Consider the following 22676-nt stretch of genomic DNA (forward strand, 5'->3'; position numbering starts at 1 on the left):
CAATTTATGAAAAGCCTTAAGTTAAAAGTTTAGTGACATATACACAAAGTAATGCTTCTGATTTGTGGTAATAGCCTATATGACTACCAGAGTCAATAAAAGCAGCCTCGTACATTAGAATGTTGGGCACTCTAATTTCCCCTTCATTAATAAAAATGTTCTTAAAATTTCCTAGAATGCCTTTTCTCTGTGACTGTACCTTTATGCAGCTCTGTTTTATCTTATAGTTGTGGGTACATGTGGGTTTCCTTTGCTATAATAGGATAGGAATCATGTCTTTCCCATCAACAAATCTCCACAACCTTGAGTCAGTACTGGGGTGGTTAGTGAATTTAATTTTCTTCCAGTGCCTCAACCTCCCAACGGAGTTATTTTCCAATAACAACCCCCCTTTTATCGCCCTATACCTCTTCAGTAACTGACTCAGACCTAAACTCATATCTAACCTCTGCTTTTTATTGTATTTTTTTTTTATATTTCTACCCTAGGAGACTATTCAATTTTTTGTATCATGATCTGCCTTTTGGAGACGTATTATCTTATGACTATCACAGCTGCTTCAAAATAGGAGAGGTTTACAAAGTACTAAGAACTAAAAATAAACATCATTCTCCCTTTATATAGAAGACAATCCTTGTTCTAAAGGGCTTACATGTAGTTCAAATAAAGCAGAAAAATCACATAATGACAGGGAAAACTGAAAATTGTTTCCTAAAATATGTGAAAGGAAAGAGAATAAGGTGACATCTTAGACAACAGTGAATCAATTTGTTTCCCCTTTTAAAGGGAATGAAAAATGTGAGTTCTAGAAAGTGGAGAAAGAGGCTTGTGAAAGACAACAATTTCTTTTACTATCAAGCAACATCTATTATTCACATATATTGTTTATTAAAATCTATCACCAAGTTTTGTGACTTTTATTAGGTTATTTTGTGAATATATTTGTGATATTTTATATATTTTGTTACAGTATTTGTTCATAAAGTAAAATAATACAGTGAGTCACAGATGAAACCATTTCATTTATTTTTTAACAACCATATATAGGATTCTTACTATGTGCCAACCACTCTGCTAGGTGATAGGAATTAAAAGACTTGGCCTGCTTTGGGCAGCTTAGAAAGGGAGATAGAGATCCAAATACTTTAGTATAGTGTGGGAAGCAGCATTTCTATCCTTGTTATAGAATATAAACTTTATATACCAGTTGTATTCCTCCAGGGCAGGAGATAGTTCAAAAATATCTTCAAGGAGCTTGCATTTGAACCCCTGGATTCATTCAGATTACACACCTCTTCCTTTCCCCAATCTGTAAAGCTCCAATCACCTTTTCTATAAAAGAGAAAGGCCAAAATTCAAATGGAGGAGAATTAAGAAAACAAGTCTGAGTCTGAGTAGGTAGCTCAGAGGTAGAGTGCTTGCCTAACATGTATAAAGCACGCACGCGCGCAAACACACACACTCCATTCTCAAAGGTAATTGTTTTTCAAAAGAAAACAAGTTGGGGCTGTGGCTCAGTGGTAAAGCACTTGCCTAGCATTTCTGAGGCACTGGGTTCAATTCTCAGTACCACATAAAAATAAATAGATAAAGGTCCATTGACAACTAAAAAAAATATTTAAGATATAAAAGAAAACAAGTATGTTTCAATGGAGGAGCAGAACATGAGATGGGGTGAGGGAACACTGAGTTAGGAGTCTGGCTGGATTTTACATTTGGCTTTGCCATTAACTAGTTGCATCAGATTAGACAAATCATTTAACCTCCACTTTCCATTCAGTCCTCTCGATCCTCATCTGTAAAATAAAGGCATTGACCTATTTAGGACATTACATATGATTCTTTTTCCAACTCTATAGAATTGTTAAGATGTTCTACCATTCATACTTCCTTATGGAAAAGTTTGGAAAAGTGATTTACAATTTTTTTACATGTACCATCATATTTAACTTGTAAAAGGGGCTCTGTAACATAAGAAAACATTCACATTATAAACAAGAAAATGGGCTCCACAGAGATATCATATCAGATGACCAATAAGTGGCTGACATGGGGCTTGAACCAGGGCTAGCAAACAGTAGATTTTAAGTTCTATCCACACATACTCCCTTCCTAGACAAACTTTATTTGTTCTATCTATGTCCTCATCCCCAGTCACCCTACTACTTGTCACAGTTGGGGTCTCCTTGAAACACTTCACTGCACCTGGTTCTCCAGATCACCAGTGTTCCCCACCCCCGTAGGCTACCAAGATCTTTTCAGTTCTAAGCTCTCCTATTCACATAGTCATCGCTTCTCTTTCAAACTCTACACTTTTGGGTTTCATAGCACCACCACCTTGCAGTTCTCCTCCTGCTCCTTTGGTAACATTTCTCAATATTGGTCCATGTGCAGCAGAATCACTGGGGAAGCTTTAAAGATTGATCCCTGGAACCACCATTTGACCCAGTTATCCCACTCCTCAGTTTATACCCAAAGGATTTCAAATCAGCAATAGTATAGTGACACAGCCACATCAATGTTTATAGCAGCTCAATTCACAATAACTAAACTATGGAACCAACCTAGGTACCCTTCAACAGATGAAAGGATAAAGAAAACGTGATACATATACACAATGGAATATTACTGAGCCTTAAAGAAGAATGAAATTCTGCCATTTGCTGGTAAATGGATGGCGTGGAGAATATTATGCTAAATGAAATAAGCCAGTCCCAAAGAACCAAAGGCCAAATGTTCTCTTTGATATGTGAATTCCCAATAAGGGGGTGGGGCTAGGAAAGAATAGAGGTACGTTGGATTAGACAGAGAGAGTGAAAGCTAGGGAGGGTGCTGCAACACTAGACTAGATCTTTCAGGGTCACTCCAGGTGAATTTGGATTGGCAAGAAATAATCACACACACAGACAGAAAGTCCCTTTTTCTTAGGGTCTGGTGATGGCTCTCGACCTTACGGGTCCGTTGGAAAGAGAGAGAGCCGTCTAAATACTTAATTCTTATATGGGGGGTGGGGGGACACACAAAGGGAGTTTCCATAGAATGTTCTTTCCAAATAAGGCAAAGGGTTAGGTTTCAGGGGGTTGAGTCTAGCTTCATGATGTCTTGTGGTCAATTGATTGACTGACATCTTGGCAAGTCACACCTATCTCAGGTGCTGTGTGGGATCAAAAGGCAGAACGAGCAAAAAGGACATATACATGCACAGACCAGACAGAGCAGCAACATCAGTCCGTCCACTCATGCACTCAAAATGCTCCCAGCTCACACACACAGCTCACATGACTAGTTTAACTCTACATCATGTACAACCAGAAGAATGAGAAGTTATACTCCATTTTTGTATGATGTGTCAAAATGCATTCTATCATGTATAACTAATTAGAACAACAACAACAAAAAAGATTGATTCCTGGGCCCTCCTCCTCTTCTAACTCTAGAAGGGTTAGACCAAGGAATCATCATTTAAAAGCATTTTGGTGATTCTTGTATACATTAACATCTGAGGACCACTGATCAATAAGATAACCATTCCTAAATCTATATTTCTACTTTAGACTTTCCTCCTAAATTTTAGTCCATATATCAAATTTTCTTCTAAATATTTCCTTAAATACTTCAAATGCAACAAGCTGAAATCAAATCACTTTCCATGCATTACACTTTTTAAGGAAATGGTGCAAGCATCCAACCACATACTCACATCAGAAACTTCAGAGTCACTTTCCCCACAACTAGCTGGTTAATAAATTGTACTATCCATTAAATATGTCACAAAATTATCTCTTCTTTATTTCCTATATCCTAATATGAACACTTATCACTGCCACCAGAATCATCTTTTTAAAAATACAAATCTGTATAACAATGAGGGTCTCCTTCCACCATCCATGCAATTCCCCTTCTTCCTCCCTTTCCCTCCCACCCCTCTTCCCTATGTAGAGATAATCTTCTTCCCATGATATACAAAATACATGTATGAAGATGTGAGAAAAAAAAAGAATAGCATTACCCTAGATTAGGTAGAGAGAAGTGATGGGAGGAGAGGGAAGGGGATGGGGAAATAGGAAGGATAGTAGAATGAAACAGACATTATTATTACTGTGTGTATATATGTGACTGCATGACCAATGTGATTCTGCAACCTGTATAATCAGAAAAATGAGAAATTATATCCCATCTGATTCAAATGTATGATATGTCAAGGTCATTGTACTGTCATGTGTAACTAATTAAAACAAATTAAAAAAAAAAGAAATTGGAAAAGGAGAAAAACAACTTCAACAACACTGCTTTTAAGCTTTTAAATCCTATACTTGGCTTTGTATTGCAAATATGAAAGCCTCGGTGGCTTCCTAGGGTTGGATCCAGAAGATTACATGACTGAGGAGGGAAATCTGAGCTCTGATTTGTTACTAGTTTCATGGCAAGCAGGGCTCACCTCCTCTCCATTGACCATTTTACAACACTGTCTCTGTGTTGCCTTTAAAACAAACTATGTAAAATAAATTGATATTAGAAATTTTTAAAATAAATAAATAAATAAATTTTAGAAAATAAATAAATAAAAATTGATATTAGAATTTAAAAAAATAAATAAATAAAGATATTTATTTTTAAAAAATCATTTTTTAAAATAAATAAATAAATAAAAATGTGAGTGTGATCCTTTCTTGAGTAAAATTCTTTCATGGCCCCAGAATTTACATGATAAAATCTTAAGCCTGTTGCTTTTCATTGGGAAACCCATCAGATTTGAGCCCTGTCAGCCTACATGTTACCATGTGGAATGACCATGTGGAATAACTGTGAACATGTTAAACTCTTTCATGCCTCTCTGCATGGTACTTTCCCCCTCCCTAGAATGTCATCTTTCTTGTTTACCTAACAAACTCTTACTGATGTTTAAATTCCTAGTTCAAATTTACTTCTGCTAAGAAACCATGCCTGATTCCTCTGACCAACCTAGTTACTTCTTCCACCATATTCCCATATCTTCTCTACTGAATTGATATTTTGGCCTGTATCTCTTACTTATGCTTTAACTTCCAAAATACAGTATTTTATTTATCCATGTCACTTAATATTCAATAAACATTATTTAAGTGAATACATACTAGAACTTACATTTACATAGTACTCTATATTTTATAAAACACTTTATATTTGATGCTTATTTCTTTTTGTATTATTGCAACCTGTCATGATCATATTTCTATCCTTTCTTGAATTTAACACTCTCTTTAGCTTTTTATAGACTATCCAATATACAAGGGGAAAAATGGCAGGGGCCCAAGAGCAGCATAAGAGTGTATTAAAATAGCTGCTTCTATAGCGCTGTCTACCTGGCTTAAAGAATACTAAGGATTTACAGTTATTTTGAGTGAGGCATTGAAGAACAGAAAGAGTTCAGCATTATATTTAGTTTGTTAAAGGGATCTATGGAGCCTTTCTTTGAAAATAAATTCTTTGTAAAGAAAGTTATATTGATAAAAGTAATATGTAATACCTAGAAAATTAAATGTAGCTGAATGACCTGGGAGAAAAACTAAATAAATTTGTATTATTAATATGTGTAGCCATAAGTGACAAAGGTTATTGGATCTCATGCTGTATTAGTCAACTTCATGTTACTATAATGTACCTGAGATAATTGAATTATAAGAGAAAACATTTGGAGCTTCCAGTCCAACATTGGGCAGATCCAGTACTTTGGATCTCTGCCGGGGGTGCAGATGGCAATGTCAGGGGAAATGTAGCAGAACAAACTGCTTATATCATGAAGCAGCAAACAAAAGAGAAAGACTGGATGGGCCAGGGTCCCCAAATCCCCTTCCAGGGTATACTCCCAATGACCTAAGAACCTCCCACAAGGTCCCATCTCACAAATATTCTACCACCTCCCAAGTACCACCAGGCAAAGAAGGCTTAAACACATGGGCCTTTGGAGGATAGGCTTGCAAACCGTAGCATGTGGCCTAAGTCAAGGGATAAATGAAGGATACTTATTTTTTTCCCTTATTGTTCCAAGCATTTCACAGTGTATGAACACTGTGTAAATAGATTATTTTACTTCAATATTTTGGATCACTACTTGCTTAAAACATTTTTTCCATTTGACAATGCCTATCTTTTCACAGAAAATTATGCACACAATTATATGCACACATTTACTTTTTAACCAATTTCCATGTTTGATTCATATTTGATTCAATGATGTATATGCAACTGTATAAATGCTAATCTAAACTAGAATATCTGTAGTTAATTGTAATATATCATAAAGTTCAAATTAAGGAAAATGTACTGCAAATGCAAATTTTTGCATTATCATAGTCACTGTCTTGTGTATAATTTATATTCAACAAATGTTTAGTAATTGAATGAATTATAAAATAACGGTGTACAGCGCTGGGGGGAATAATAGTGGCTTTTTAACAAAGCTCTTCTATTTTGAACACATTTTTCTTAAAACCAAACAGTTGTTAAGTGCAGAAGTTTCTCTCTGTTGAATTTCTAATCTAGAGAACATACGTGTTTGACCTAAGAAAATCAAGAAAATCTTATGAATAATTACAATAAGAAATATGAAAAAGCTTTAAAGGAAAGAGCTGAGAAAAATGAATCCCATTGCCTTAAATTTCACTCTTTACAGTGCTGTGAGCGGTAACAAAGGAAAGGAGAGAAACTGAAGCTGTGTGGAACCCGTTTTGGTGAAAGCTTTGTTGTCCATCGAACTGCCCAACTGAATTATGTAAGTATAGACCTAAGAAACAACATCAGTTAGAGTATGTTATTTTATTTCCATTTGTATCATTTTGACCCAACTATGCCATTTGTGTAGAGTGGATAGAATTGGCTATGTAATTTTACTAGAATATTTTTGGCAATCTTGATCAAAGGATGATTTAAAAATGTTCATAGCTGTCATAGCACTTATCACCAACAAAATTCAGTTAATTTTAAGTTTACCAGAAATATTTAGCATGCTCAGAAGATCAGATGATATTCTAAATATTGATGAAAATTAAAGATTCACTTATGTTCATAAGCAAAAAAAAAATTGGTGCTAAAATATTTTGACAGCTGAAGTTCTCTGTATACTATTATTCTTAGTACCTTTATTGCATTTGAATAGAGATTTTTTATTTTATTTATTTATCCAAACAATTCAAATAATAACCACTTTTCATTATATATATATAACTAAGCTAGGATACTGGGGCTTCAAAATTCAGATATTTTGGCCCTCGAGGCATTACAGTCAAGTTAAAGTGGGAAAGAGTGGGGAAGACAGAAACAATTATTGTATCAGCTCTAAATGGCATGATACAGCGCAAGATGGAAGATAAAAGCTTGTATAAAGGGCATCCAGCTTGCAACTGTGGTAAGATGTGGTTAGGGAAGCCTTCCTAGAGAAAGTGGCACCTGAGTTGTATTGTTAATTAACATTCCCCTTACAGGCATTTAAATTGGTAAATTACACTTTGAGCTAACTCAGCCTCCCTCCTTTGTCTTCTGTTAGGGTATTAGATATAAGAAGTCTGAGGGCATGCCTGATAGAAATGGCTAATGATTGACCCCCACATCACTTCTTCCCTATGAGATACCTTTTGATTTTGAGTTGACCACACTGATGTGTGAAATAAAGACATATTTCTGAGAATCCCTCTACGTAGTTGTAAACCCTGAGATGGGGTTCCAGTAAACAAGAACACAGAAATGTTTGGCAGGTTATGGAAAATTTCCTTAAAAGATGATTGACAGATATTTGATCCTTCTTCTTTCCTTCCTCTACCTGCTGCTTGGAAAGTGGTTGGAAGACTATAGCTCCATCTTGGATGATGAAGACAAGGGTCCTAAGGAAGGTAGAGCAGATACCTGGATACAGCCCAGGATCCCAAGTACTTCAGGCAGCTGAGCCAACATAAACTCTGAACTGTTTCCTTGAGACTTTCAAAAGAAAATAAATTCTATCTTGATTAAGCCAATGCTATTTGGAGGGTGTTTGCTACTCTCAGTTGAACCTAATCTTATCTGGTGTATCTTTTATTTTGTTCACGAGCTCTTAATATAATGCCTAGAACATGTCAGGTGCTCAATATTTTTTTCCTAAATGAATATATGAATCTCTCCGCACCTACATTCAAAATCACATGCATAAAATTGACCATATACCCCAGTAACTCTTGATTAATCTCTTAGATGACCCAGATTTTCTCATTGCCTACCTCCTTCTTTCCTGAGAGACAGGCAAACCCTCTCACAAGCTGCTTTAACTCATTCTAGTAATTAGACTATTAACTTCATTGATATCTTAACATGAACTGTAATAATAAAAAATTAGTTACTATCTTTACTTACCCCTCCTTAGTGTCTTTATAGACTACATGTTGTTGATATATTTTCATATTATTACAAACAGAAAGCAGAATTGACAGAAAACTTAATAAATACCTTTGCCAACTTTGCACCAAGGGACATATGTTGTGGTTATGTTCTTTCTGCCGAGATCTCAGGAAAAGAAACAGAAGAGAAACAATGCCAATATTATTGAAATTCTCCCAAACACATACTCTTCAGAAAAACACTACCAATAATAATTATTAGGGGTAAGAACATTGTCAAGAAGATGTCTAGCATATAGTTTGTTCTACATGTAATGAAGTCTAAATAAACATTTTTAAAAACATTTAAAAATTTTTTTTCCAGATTGTTTCAGTACATTACATGGAAATGCCTTTTTATTAAACATTTTAAAATGTAGAAAAGTGCATTAGACTCAAAAACCTAAGCTTTAATATCTTGAAATAGCTTGAACTACTCAGATATAAATGTTTTAAAATAGAGATGGCATTTTTCTAGAGTAGAAAAGAAGGAAAGGTAATTTAGATTAGCAGTAATTTACATGCTGTTCTCGTCTTTGGGCAGCTTGCTGTGTTTTGTCCTCTAATGTCCATCACTTATTTTTATAATGATTACTCAAAAATAAACCTGAGTGGCATTTTTTTCCTCTTCTGTATATGAGAATTGTCCTCCATGAAATTATGCTTAATTTAGAGACAGAGATGACTTGTTTTAAAAACAATTTAAGAAAAGGAAAAAAAGAAGGAAGAAAAACTCATACTAAACCACGATTCTAATTATCTATGAGTAAATGCTTAGAAGCTCAAAATGATTTTTCAAAGTCTTTCTTTTTTGCTGCTCAATGCCTTCCTAGAAACTATATTGGAGAATTCTCCTTTCAGACCTGAAGAATTTGTCATCAGAAAGAACTTTCTTTTTTCCAGTCCTTCTCAAGTCAAGGTTAATGGTGTAGAGCTCCAGGAGTAAGTGTAATCCTGTGCAATTATGAAGCAGAATTAGGAGGAATAGGCTGAAGGACACCACTGATGGAGATGGGTTAGATGAAAGGAATGAGTGTTTCACGGGAATGAAGGGACTTCATCAAGCAATTAGAATGCATTTCAAAATTGTTCCAAGATATTTATGTACCTAAATTGTAGCCTCGTGTGTAGTGTTCAGGAAAAAAAAAACTCACAGAATTAGAATTATTATAGCCTGAAATGACCTCATTTTTGTATCTTTATTTATAGATGAAAAAGTAAAGGCAAAACCAGCTACATAATTTTCAGGATGCAGTGCAATGTGAAATGTTGGTCCCTTGCTCAAAAATCATTATGCATTTCAAGTTGGTAACAGAGTTGGTAACAGTTACAGGATACCTCTGCACACAGGGCCTATGTGATTACACAGGTTGCACATCCATGAAGCCAGTTCCAAAAGGTGAGACTGGTTAAATTATTTGCTGGATGTGGTAAAAGTGATTAGGTGCAAAGCTAGCTTCCTGATTCCTTGTTTATTATTTTTTTCTTTTTTTCTCCCTTCTCTCTACATTCTATTATATCTCCATATTCACTTCATGTTTACCTTAGAAGAGTACATATTTATTCATTTATTCTTTAATTAATGTTTCTTGAATACTGACTTTGTGGCAGGCAGTGTATTAGGAATCCATGACACAAAAGACACATTCCTTAAGCACTACTTAAATTCTGGGTACAGAGAAAAAACTATAGGGGGAAAACACTACTTATATAAAGATTCAGGGGATGACAGAACTCTGACATACTACCACTGAGAGTTTAATAGATAATTTTCTGGAGGGCAATGTGATGTATGAAACAAACATCTTAAAATGGGTATGCCTTTGACCCAGAAATAAGACTTCTTGGAATTTATCCTAAGGGAATAATAAGAAGTGGGGGCAAAGTTATATGTGCAGAGTTATTCTTCACAGTGACTTTTTTTTTCTCATAAAGATCCAAGAATGTGGGTTTTGTTAAGCACTCTTTAGTTTACCTATAGTGTTAAACATATATAAAAATTAAAAATATGGTTTTATAAGACTATTAACATGGGAAAATGTTTAGAATATACAATAAGTCTAAAAGCAAGGTGTGAAATTGTATTATAACACAATACTTTCTTTTTATGTTTTTGATGCTAGAAAATGTTTGTAACTAGGAAAGCAGCAAAGGACACATACCCCAAATATTAGCAGGGATAAACTTTTTGAAACTATTTTTTTTCTTTGCAATATTTATTTAACTTTTGTTAAATTTAATATTTAACAATTTAATGCTAAATATAAATTTAACATTTAATATTTGTTTTATAAAACAAAATGTTAAGTTCTCTCTGTATTGAACTGTGAAAATCTATGTTTTCTTAAATACCTAGAGACAAAGGGCAGCTATTCTACATTTTACCATTGGCAAAATTGATGCTTAAGTTACATAGATAAAAGCTCATTGATAGTTAGACTTAACTAATTATCAATCATAAATTTGGATGAACTGAAATATTTCCTATCACTGAAAGAACTCATAAGTTATATAGTCCAATCTCTCAACTAAAGTATTAATTGGCTCTGTAATATAGTTGGGCAATCTAAGATTACCAAATGCAGAGATAGATTCTTTTAATTTGTGAAAAGCTGGATATTAACTAAGTTATAACAAAGAAAGACCTATTTAGAATCAGAACACTTATATTCTGTAACTACATTATGATTATTTGATATAATTGTGCATGATAAAGGCAGGAGTGGGTATATTACAGAGTAGATGCTGTTTGAAAAATTCATCTGCGAGGTGCTGAGCAACTTAGTGAGACTCTGTCTCTAAATAAACTATGAAATAGGGCTGGGGATGTGGCTCAGTGGCTGGGTGCTCCTGAGTTCAATCCACAGTTATCCCCCCTAAAAAAAATCCATCCCAAATTGAAAAAAAAAAAAAAGGCACGAGACTTTTTGTGTGCGGGGCGAGACGGGGTTCACAAATGTAATGATTATAAAATTGCCTTTTATCTATACAATTACAAAGACAAAAATGTGTTACTGAGTGAGGTTCTGAATGAACCACTTGTCTGATGTATTTTTATGGATAGAGTCTGGCATATTAGCACCTATTAGTACTCAGGCTTAGTCCTAATTTTCCTTTCTATGCATTCTATTATTCTATTCTACTTTCTATTATTTGAAAAAAATATTTGGTGAATGATGACTCTAAATAGCAAATACAGTGGCCAAAAGTCAACTCATGTAGTAACTACCCTCCTTTAGGGTTTTAGACACAGGTTATATTATGTGCTTATTATATTATAGGCATATATTATATGCTTCCTGTTCTCTCTCTCTCTCTCTCTCTCTCTCTCTCTCTCTCTCTCTCTCTCTCCCTCCCTCCCCCTCCCTCCCCCCCTTCTCTTGTTTACTTTGGGCCTTGACATGTGGGATGACTTGGCCCCTTATCACCTATATCACCTGTCCTCTTAAAATGGCACAAGAGGTGCCATTTTAAAATCCCAATTTATATGGAAAATAATATGCGAGGAAAAATATCTAGAAGAATGAAAAGAACAGTTAGTATTAATTATCTCTGAGGAAAAACTTATAATGAAATTCCAGAGTAACAAAAAAACTTTTAAGGGCTACAAATGACAATTCCTTTTGAGCAATACTGAACACAGCACACTATTAGAAAGGATTTAGACAAACCACAAAAGAGACTATTGCACCGGACCTGGCCCACTGTTTGTTTGTTTCTTTCTTTCTTTCTTTTTATCTTTCTTTCTTTTTTAACTTCATTTTGTTCATTTTTATGTGGTGCTGAAGATTGAACCCAGTGTCTCACTCATGTAAGGCAAGTGCTCTACTACTGAACCACAATCCCAGCTAGACCTGGACATCCTTTACTCTTAAATCCCAATTTCTGTTCCACTATCCTTTTGATTTTGCTTTCTGCCTATAAATACCATTTAATGTTTGGCACTAGTGGACCTCAACATTTTTTTTAATTTGATAATTTAATTGACAGTTTTTAAACTTTTAGTGCTCATTGATTAAGAAAAAAAAATGTACACATACATGGATTATTTATCCCTGGGCACCACACCTGCTCTGTACCTCATATTTCCAAGAATTTTTTAAAATATAGATCTAGAGAATATAAATGAAAGGAAATTTGCCTTGAAATTAGTTGGTTTTTATTTTTTGTGTGGGGAGTTACAGCTTAATGAATACCTACTAAAATTAATGTTATTTTTTAACTTAATAAAATTAAACAGGAGGGATTAGGGTATAGCTTAGTGGTAGAACCCTTGCCTGGTACATATAAGGCCCCTAGATTCAATCCCAGCACTGCAAGAAAAAGAGAAAAGAAAATTAAGCCAAGGAAACATTTTATTTTCAAGGATAAGTAATGCTCACGAAGTGGAGGAATATAAAAAAAGGGTATTATAGTGGGATAAAATCTACCCAATCATAGAAAGAATTCCAGAATTTTGTATTTATTACAGATTTCATTATTAATCCAAAGAGCTGCAGAATTGAGAAGTACTGGTAAGATTTTTAGCATATACTAGGCCTATGTGGCAATGTTAGCTAATTATGTAAGTATAGACTATAACAACAAGAAAGTGAGAAAATGAGACATTGAAGATATAAATATTCAAGGACATAATTAACTTTGCTTTATCCTGGTTTGGTAAGAATAAAGGAATAGTCATTAAAAGGAAAAAGAAAGAAGACATTAAGGTACTTGACTCTTATGATAGCATGCTATCTTGAGAAAGGACACTGGGAAACAATTTGCGTTGATTCACGTTTGAAGTTGGGAGGAAAGGAAGCAAGAGAAAGTGTTTTCACTATCTTTGTTATCTTCTGCATGGAATACTACATGGTTATGGTAAAATTCTCTTGCCACATCCCAAGAATGTTCTTTAGGCCTAAATACTATAGAGAATCTACTTTTTACCTATAAAATGGTTATTCAGCTAAAATTTGTGTTAAATTTTGCATACCAATAGTATTTTTTTTAATTTTTTTATTGGTTGTTCAAAACATTACAAAGCTCTTGACATATCATATTTCATACATCAGATTCAATTTGGTTATGAATTCCCAATTTTACCCCATATACAGATTGCAGAATCACATCGGTTACACATCCACATTTTTACATAATGCCCTATTAGTAACTGTTGTATTCTGCTACCTTTCCTATCCTCTACTATCCCCCCTCCCCTCCCCTCCCACATACCAATAGTATTAACTCCTGCGTAGCATAGCAAAATTCAGATTTTTTAAATTTAGCAATTCAGAAAATATTTTGTCATTGGTCAGGTGCTGTGGTATGTGCCTGTAATCCCAGCTACTTGGGAGGCAGAGACAGAAGGATCACAAGTTCAAGACCAGCTTTGGTAACTTAGTGAAACCCTGCCTCCTTTAAAATAAGAAATAAAAAGATATGGGGGTATAGTTCAGTGGAAGAGCACCCCTAGGTTCAATCCTTAGTACTTCAAAAAAATTCACATAAAAAAAGTGAAAATACTGTTTCCTCAAAAAGTTGAACGTAGAATTATCACATGTGCCAGCAATTCCACTTCTAGGTATATATCTGAAGGAATGGAATACAGACACCCAAACATTATATATCCATGTTGCTTGCAGCATTATTTGTGATAGCCAGGAGGGAAACAACAACCCAGATGTTAGTTGATGGAAGGACATATAAAAAGTGGAATATACATAAAATGAAATATCATCTAGTCTTAAAAAAAGGAATGGAATTCTTATATATGCTATGTGAGTGAATGTTAAAAATGCAATGCTAAGTGAAATAAGTCAGAGACAAAAGGAAAAACATACGATTCCACTTATATGAGGTTCCTGAGATAGGCAAATTCTTAGAAAATATAGGACTGGGGATATAGTATAGTTCAGTAGTATAGTGTTTGACTGGTATGCATGAGGCCTTGGGTTCAATTCCCAGAAACACACACACACACACACACACACACACACACACAGATAATCAAGGTTACCAAGAACTGCAGGAAGAGAACAACGTGGAGATATGTTTAATGGGTGAAGAATTCTGTTTCAGATGTTAAGAACTGGAAATAGAAAGTAGAATGGTTACACAACATGGCAAATGTATGTAATGTTGCTGAATTGCCCATTAAAAATGGTTGAATTAGTCAATTATATATACAATATCTTTTTAAAATATTTTATTTACATTTTTAGTTTTCGGCAGACACGTCTTTGTTTGTATGTGGTGCTGAGGATTGAACCCGGGCCGCACGCATGCCAGGCGAGCTCGCTACCGCTTGAGCCACATCCCCAGCCCCTATATACAATATCTTGATAAAATATAATTAAAAATAAAAAAAACACTAACAGTACTTAACCAGCACATATATTTTGAAAAAATTCCATAAACTCATACTAGAAGTGACTCTTGTTTTTGAATGTGCATGATTTTTAATCTTTCTAATCATATAACTCAATTTTACATTTATGTGTTTTTCAAAGTTTGAGATTATTCAGTACTTCCAATTTCTGAACAAGCAGAGCCAGACTAGTTAATACTCTGTAGGGGAAGAATGTTCCATGCTGTTAACTAAACAAAGTTAAACAGTCCTTAAAGGATAATTAAAAATCAATCTCAGTTGTATAATGTGCAGCTTTTATCAGGTACAAATGACTATAAACCATTTACCATTTCCCTGGTACATAGTTTGGAAAACACAGCTAACCAGTCATCTTCATGATGTAATTTGAGAGTTAGTCTCCACAATTAATTGATTGATTGATTGATTCACTTGTTTGTTCATTATTTTTGTTCTGTCATTATGAGTCAATCAAAGACTTATTTGTTGAGTACCAACACTGGGCCAAGCACTATGTTAGGTGCCATTCAGTGTCCCTGTGAGCATTCTATATCTAGTCATGAATAAACTGAAATGCCTTCTGTTTACTATTTATCATTTTCCTAGTCTGTCTAGTCAAAGACTTCACCCTTGGCACTGGATCCATCTCACTTCGTTTGATCTCAGTCGGGATTGGTCAGGTCTAGGTGTGAAGGAACATCTTTTCTTTACCCACTGTCCAAGAGCCCATTTCTCCTTTGCTCTCCAGTAATGGAGAGATTGCTTTCTCTGCCAAAATCACAGTTCATACCACAGGACCATCTCTATTTTTCATTTAGGTGGATGTGGTCTCTCTAAGACAAAAACAAGAGATGCACTGTTCTTTGGGATTCCTCTCACTTGCACTTCTAGGCTTCTTCCATTTGCTGGAGGTTTACTCATTAATTCATCAAAAACATATTAAGCACCTTCTAGTGCCCTGTAATTTTTTTAAAAACAGGCACTATAGATACAAAATGAACAATTCTTTTGCCAGACTAGAAAAACTACACATATACAAGCTTAACAAAAATGTGTTGGGATAGTGACAATACTATCAGCATCAGCTGAGTTATAATGATTCTAAATATCTTGAACACTCATAATGTACCAAATATTGTTCTAAGTTAATTGAATGTATTAATTTGCTCTATAACCATAACAAACCGAGGAGGTAGTTATGTACATTACTCCATTTCATAGATAAAGGAAGAGATCTACATTTATTTAATAAATGGCAGACCTGCAATCTGAACTTCAACCCCAGAGATGGTACTATTGGTCACTATTCTGTGGTGTCTCTAGTGTTAGTATAAGGCAGAGGAAGGGAGGCCTCTCCTGTGAAAATCACAATGCAAGTACTTCTTGAGCTGTGTCTTGCTAAATGAGTCTACATGTCATCAAATACCAAGCAGATGTGTGTGTATGAGATGGGCAGAAAGAGCATGTAGGGATTGCTGTACATATGGTTGTATAAGTTGAGCACAGTGATTCCCAGCTAAGAAAATGGAGTGGGGAGAGAGGGAGACTGGAATATATGTGGTCTCTCCTCACTGAGCTGTGCATCCTCAGGTGGGTCTTCACTCACCTGGAGGAAAGGATGCAGTTTGCATGAAAGAATAATATACAGTCCATGCAAACTGGGAAAGATGAACTGGAGATTAAAATTTAAATGAAAAAATTAGATTTTAAAGAATCTTTGTGTGCTTATCTTCTAATTCTTGCCTCATCATTCTAATGCTTCAGATACAGTTATCAACATTGCCTTTTTGTCATAAATGGAGCTGCATACTCCAAAGTGTACACTCTAAAGTATCCCTATTCCAAAATTAATTTTTCTTCCTCTCTATGAGAATATTTCCACATTTTCAGATATGGCTAATAACTGATTGGTTTCTTCAAAGTTCATGTCAAATTATAAATCACTGATCATCCTCTTAAAATTCTAAAAAGAGCTGTGTGTGTGGTAGTGCACACCTCTAATCCCAGCAACTCGAGAGGATGAAACAGGCTGATCGTGAGTTCAAAACCAGCCTCAGCAACAGGGAGGCACTAAGTAACTCGGTGAGACCCTGTCTTTAATAAAATACAAAAATTGGGCTGAGGATGTGGCTCAGTGGTCGAGTGCCCCTGAGTTCAATCCCTGGTACAAAAAAAAAAAAAAAATGTAAACACTGAATCATGAATAAATTATTAAAAAAAAGTTTGAGGCCAGCCTCAGCAATTTAGCAAGGCCCTAAGCAATTTAGTGAAACCCTGTCTCAAAATATAAAAAAAGTCTGTAGAAGCAGCTCAGTGGTAAAACACCCTTGGTTTCAATCCTCAGTACCAAAAAACAAAAACAAAACAAAAAAAACCCCAAACTTTAAAAGGAAATTGTTTATTAATAAAAAGAGCATTTGCTGGGCATGGTGGTGTAATCCCAGGAATTTGTGAAGCTGAGGCAGGAGGACCATAAGTTTGTGGCCAACCTGGTCAATTTTGAGAAAACTTGTCTCAAAAAAAAAAAAAAAAAAGAAAAAAAAAGCAGGGGCAGTGGAGCGGGGAGGCGAGACTATAACTCAGTAGTAGAGCACCCCTGGGTTCAATCCCTAGTACTAAAAAAGTAAAATAAACCTGCAATTAGTAAAATTTCAGGCAGGAGGCAGATGTTTTTGGACAAAAGAACAATTTAACAACTTATAGGTAAAATGAAGATGTCTAGCCATCCGTATTCTGTGTAGGTTTAAGAACCTCATGATGGCAGTGCCTCTTACTTGGCCTCTCCTTACAACTAACGCTAGAAATGTCCTGCCAAGTGTGTGTTTCCCATGTTTCATATCGTCTGCTGCTCCTCTTTAGGCCCACTATCAGCTCTGTTTCTATGATCTTCTGGGAATTAAACTGGTGCTAACTTGACAACTGTCTCTAGTTTAATTACCAAAAGGTACTTTCCCAAATTCACTCCAGAAAGTCACCTTTAGCCCTAGCCCCAGTCCCAGTTTGGTTCACTGAAACCAGACCAAGATGTTTTTCTGGAACATTTAACATGATAATCTGGCTCCATTATCTAATATTAATTTAATATGAACTCAATAGTATATAAGGTTGTTATTCATAGTGAGCCCTGAAGCCTTTTGTTGGCTTTCTCTCTCAAGGTCTTCTTTTAAAATGCAAATGCTCTAAGTGTGAATAGCACTTTCAACCCATTACACTGGGGTGTTAGTGACTTTTTTGATTGTCTTTTTTTCCTCTGGAGGAGCTTAAGCAGGGAGGTTGGAAGAGGGAGGAGGGAGGACAGGGAGAGGGGAAAGGAAAGAGGCAAAAGAGATAATTAAAATGAAGAGGAGGAATACACATAATCAAAATTGCCAGAACTAACTATCCTGTTGGTAACTATTTTTCCCATATTTTTTTTTTTAAATTGGTGCATCATTGTTGTAAACAATGGCGGGATTCGTTGCTACATGTTCTTTATTCACACAATATAATGATATCTTGTTGATAACTTTTACTTTGGGGACAACACTTTACCACCTGGGGAAATATATCACATGAGTTACTTATTAATTGATATCTCTCAGAAAACCAAGGAGACCTACATAATTTTAGAAGACATTTCATGGTATTACAGAGATGCAAGCTCTCCTACCCTTGATATGTAAGAAACAAGTTTTTTATTCACATATCTCACAGTCTCCAAGAATTCTTTAAATGTTGTGAAATAATAAAAACCTTTTCTTAAACTGTGACAATACTATACATGCCTTGGGACATGTTTGACATAGGAAAAGAATCTCCTCTAAGCTATCTAAAGGGGAAAAAAAGGAATCTCTTATAAAAACAAAACAAAACAAAACAAAACAAAAACAGCATCTTAGAGAACTCAAGAGCAAGATACAGACGCAGATGTCCCAATGGGTTGGAGTGGAGAGAAGAAAAGTTGTCAATGACCAAGGTGACACTTGGGATGTTTTTCCCTTTTCCTCAGTCTCTTCCTTTCCCCACTCTACATTTATTACAGTCTTTAATTTTTCTTAACTTGATTCTTTTTTTCAGAAAAATTGCTTTCTTATCTCCATTTTTATGTGGTACATTATGTTGAGTTGCCAGATTTAGCAAATGAAAATACACAATGCTTGTATTTTTTTTCTGGCAACCCTAAAATAATACCTGGCCAATCCAGTGCCCTCATTTCCTGAGTCCACTTGACTCATAATCCAGAGATAATTTACAAGCTTCTCTGTCCTAATCAAAAGTGAAAAGTAAAAATCTGATTAGTCCATCTTGGGCTGCTGTCCAGCCCTGATCAAATCCAGTGTTTGCTGGGACTTGTAAAGCAGTCACAGGAACCCTCTGCCTCCCATAGTTGGGAATTAATGTCAGAAAAAGGGAAAGTGCCAATAAGCCAGTCCAAAATCTTATAATAAACTTAGGCTTTCAGTAAACATTCCATTATAGTTATTTTGTTGCTTCTCTTTTGGCCATTCACAACATTCTTTATATAATATTTTAATCATTTTCCTTTATGCATAGTGGCACCTAGTGACTCTTTATTTATTACCCATCACTTAAATGATGCTAATTAAATATGGGATAAAATAATCTGTATTATCTGCATCTATAGCACTGATAGCTGCAAGTCACAGTATCATCAATCCACTTGGGGTCATAATGTTATAAGAGGCAGAGCATGGAGGGAAGGAAATTGAACTTGGATCACATGACCTATGCTTGAAGACACATGATTTAGGTTTAAATCCTAGCTCTACTTGCTACTTGTGGTGATGCCTTAAGTGTTTCATAACCTCTTTTAGTTTTGGTTTCTATAAAACAGGGATAAATATGCCTGTTCTGGCCACTTGCCAGGAACATTAATCAAATGAGATAATGTATGTGAAAGTGTTTTATAAACTATAAAACATTTCACAAACATAAGATTATTCTTCTTATTGTTGCCCAATAAAAGATGCCCAATAAATTATATGTATATTCAAGAAAAATATCATTACTATATTAACATTTATTATCAGCTAAAGGTAAAAAGATAGAATTATTCAAAGAAAAATACAGTCTCTTGAAGTGACTATCACTATATGTACCAATTTTAAAGACAATATTATTCTTATTACTTATTATTTTTTAGTGCATAATTTAAAAGCACACTGAGCTTGGGAAGAAACCCACCATCACAACAACAAAATATGGGTATCAAAGCCCTTATGGTTTGGTCTTTATCATCTTTAACCTGCATTGTTACAGGTAAGATCTTTGAAGCTTTCCCTGTTTGATGTCCATGTTTATGCCACTGTCTCATCTCTTATTCTCATTTTGTTGTAATCTCCATAAAGCATTACTGTTCATACATCTCTTGCATCACATAGAAATTTTAGTATCAGTATATATACTCTCTTCTGATTTCATTTTTCTCCATGATCTTAAGCATCTTCATTTAGGGAAAATGAGAAACAACTGTTCTTCACAAGTGGTGGGAAACCTGCGGAAAAGCAAAGGTTTCTTGGCTGCTGAAAATGCCTTCCTTTTTGCTGCTGAAAATGCCTTTCTTTTTGCAATGAGTATGGAACATATTGGTCCTGTCTAGTGATTTCCAGATCTTCATGGGGGCATGGCATCCATAGGTACCCAATGAATGATTATTGAATGGAAAAATTGATTACAGCTTGATTAAATTATTATATGTTCAAGAAGATCAATATCTTTCTGTTGATTAGTCATTTAATCATCTAAAAATGACATTACAAGGATTTTGACCTTGAAATTATCTATGGATACAATTCCTCAACTAGCCATTGAACAGAATTATATATATATATATATATATATATATATATATAATGTGTATATATATATATATATATAATGTGTATATATATATATATATATATATATTTTTTTTTTTTGTGGTGCTGGGGGTTGAACCCAGGACCTTGTGCATGCAAGGCAAGCACTCTACCAACTGAGTTACATTCCCAACTCTAGAATAATATGTTTTAATCAAATACTTTTCATTTGTCTTATTTGATAAATACTTGTCAATACACATTTTGAATAGTGATAAGGCAATGTCTATATCCTTTTTTGGATGAATGGTATTTTTTTATTATTTGAAATGTTAAAGTCAACTGAATTCATGTCTAAAAAAACTGAGTTGAATTTCAAGCCTGTGCTTTTATGTTTGAAATGATTCACATTTACAAAAAAAGAAAAAAAAAGAAAAAAAAGAAAGAAAGAAAAGAAAGAAAGAAAGAAAAAAGAAAAGAAAAACAAGCAGACTATTTCCAGGCAAGATTTATGTTTACAAGTTGTGGAATGATTGCTTATTTTAACCGTGAGATTGATCTTGGGGTGATGAACTTTTAAAACAAGATGAACTATGGCCAAAATTATCTAGAGACACAGAAAATGAGTTAAAAAAAAAAAAAAGAAAACCTAGGAAGGATAAAGTTGCATCAAGGGGCAGCTTTTAATATGAAATTGAATCACTAGTTATTATTCTATTTCCTTTGTTGGAATCACAGATCTTGTAGTTAGAATATTTGAACTAGTTAATATTATCAGGTTTGCTCAGATGGTTACTGCAGAGTCTCTAATTACTCATCATTTCATGGTGTTTTGTTTGTTCCACACTATTGCTTACCATCACTATTCAGGTTTATAGAAATCTGCCCCTTGTTTATAGCATCAGTTTTCTTTACTTAGTCCTGAAAATCATATCTGCACTTTGTTGCTTTCCTTTGTGACTTGTTTCTTGCTTATGTCCCAAGTTTCTGCCTAACTGGTTGGAGGAATACTTCTGGGCTTGCCACTGTAATTTGTTTAATCAGGTCCAGGTCATGGGAACAGAGCAATGATTCTAAGAATGATTTGCCCTCAGCTGAGGTCTGGCCACCCTAGAGATTAGACTTCACATTATGGGAGCCACAGCATCCTGTCTCAAAGCAGGGGATGTGTAGCCCTGAGAAATCATTTTGGGAAAAAATCTGGGAATTAACCTGGAAATGAGGGAGCTGATGGATAGACTGAAAAAAAAAATCTTTTTATGGTCCTATGGCAGTTGCAATGGTCAGACCCTACCTCAACTGTCTTGCCTTAGTTAAAATCAATATAGTATGTTTTTTTTATTGTTTCTACTTCATAAGAAATCACATTCGTGTATCAGTCAAATCTTTTCTTCTCAACTTTTTATGTAAAATTTCACTAAATTGAGTTTGGGATTGTAAATATTAATTCATTTATTAAAATAAAATCTGTATAGAGAGAAAGAGACATAACCTTTAAAAAAAATCTTACATTATAGTAAAAGGAACATTTTGACACTCTACAAAGATGTCTCTTTACTGAAAACAAAGGCAGAACATTAGATTAATGGCACAGTAACCTAAAAACTCTACCCTCATGTTTGTTTACCACACCCTAGACTTAGTAATTGCATAAATATATTTATTTTGCCTCCCATACTGAGGTTTTATAAAATTATATCTGAGATCATTTTTGGTCCCATTTGAAGCTGGAAAATAAAAGCCTTCTATAGAAAATAATTAAAGATTTTTATTTATTTTTTTCTCACATACTTTTTTCATAAAGTATGACTTGCTGATCCCAAATGGACTTGGGGGACAGTGATGGGTAATTACTTAAATGGAGGCTGTGGAGCATGCAAAGAAAACCAAGCTATTGAAGTATGGTAGTATTCTTTGGATATAACAATTTTAAGTATATATATACACATGTATTTATATACTCACTTAAGTATGCTCACTTCAAAATACTATTAAGATAAACCTTGCAACATGCATGGGATCCCTAATGACTGACTTATGATTGTTACAAAACCAACTCAAAACACAATATTTGGAAAATCTGGTCTTTATTGGGCAATACAGCCAAGGGGGTGGGGGGGGATGTGGTAAGAAATGAGGTTCTCA

The 22676-nt window shown here is 34.6% G+C and overlaps 1 protein-coding gene across 4 annotated transcripts in view; it reads left to right on the forward strand.

Annotated features, from left to right (window-relative positions):
• Positions 1 to 22676, forward strand: part of LOC144364916 (uncharacterized) — a 56048-nt gene that overhangs the window by 3425 nt on the left and 29947 nt on the right. For 3 of the 4 annotated variants that reach the window (XM_078015182.1, XM_078015183.1, XM_078015184.1), the window contains exons 2-3: positions 6653 to 6751; positions 19877 to 19992. In XM_078015182.1, coding sequence (XP_077871308.1) covers positions 6653 to 6667 — 15 coding nt within the window. In that variant the 3' untranslated portion in view covers positions 6668 to 6751; positions 19877 to 19992. Of the gene's footprint in view, positions 1 to 6652; positions 6752 to 7810; positions 7989 to 19876; positions 19993 to 22676 lie in introns of those variants that run through there. The other variant, XM_078015185.1, reaches the window with a different exon arrangement.

This window comes from Ictidomys tridecemlineatus, chromosome 6 (assembly GCF_052094955.1).
Source record: "Ictidomys tridecemlineatus isolate mIctTri1 chromosome 6, mIctTri1.hap1, whole genome shotgun sequence".
NCBI classification, from domain to species: domain Eukaryota; kingdom Metazoa; phylum Chordata; class Mammalia; order Rodentia; family Sciuridae; genus Ictidomys; species Ictidomys tridecemlineatus.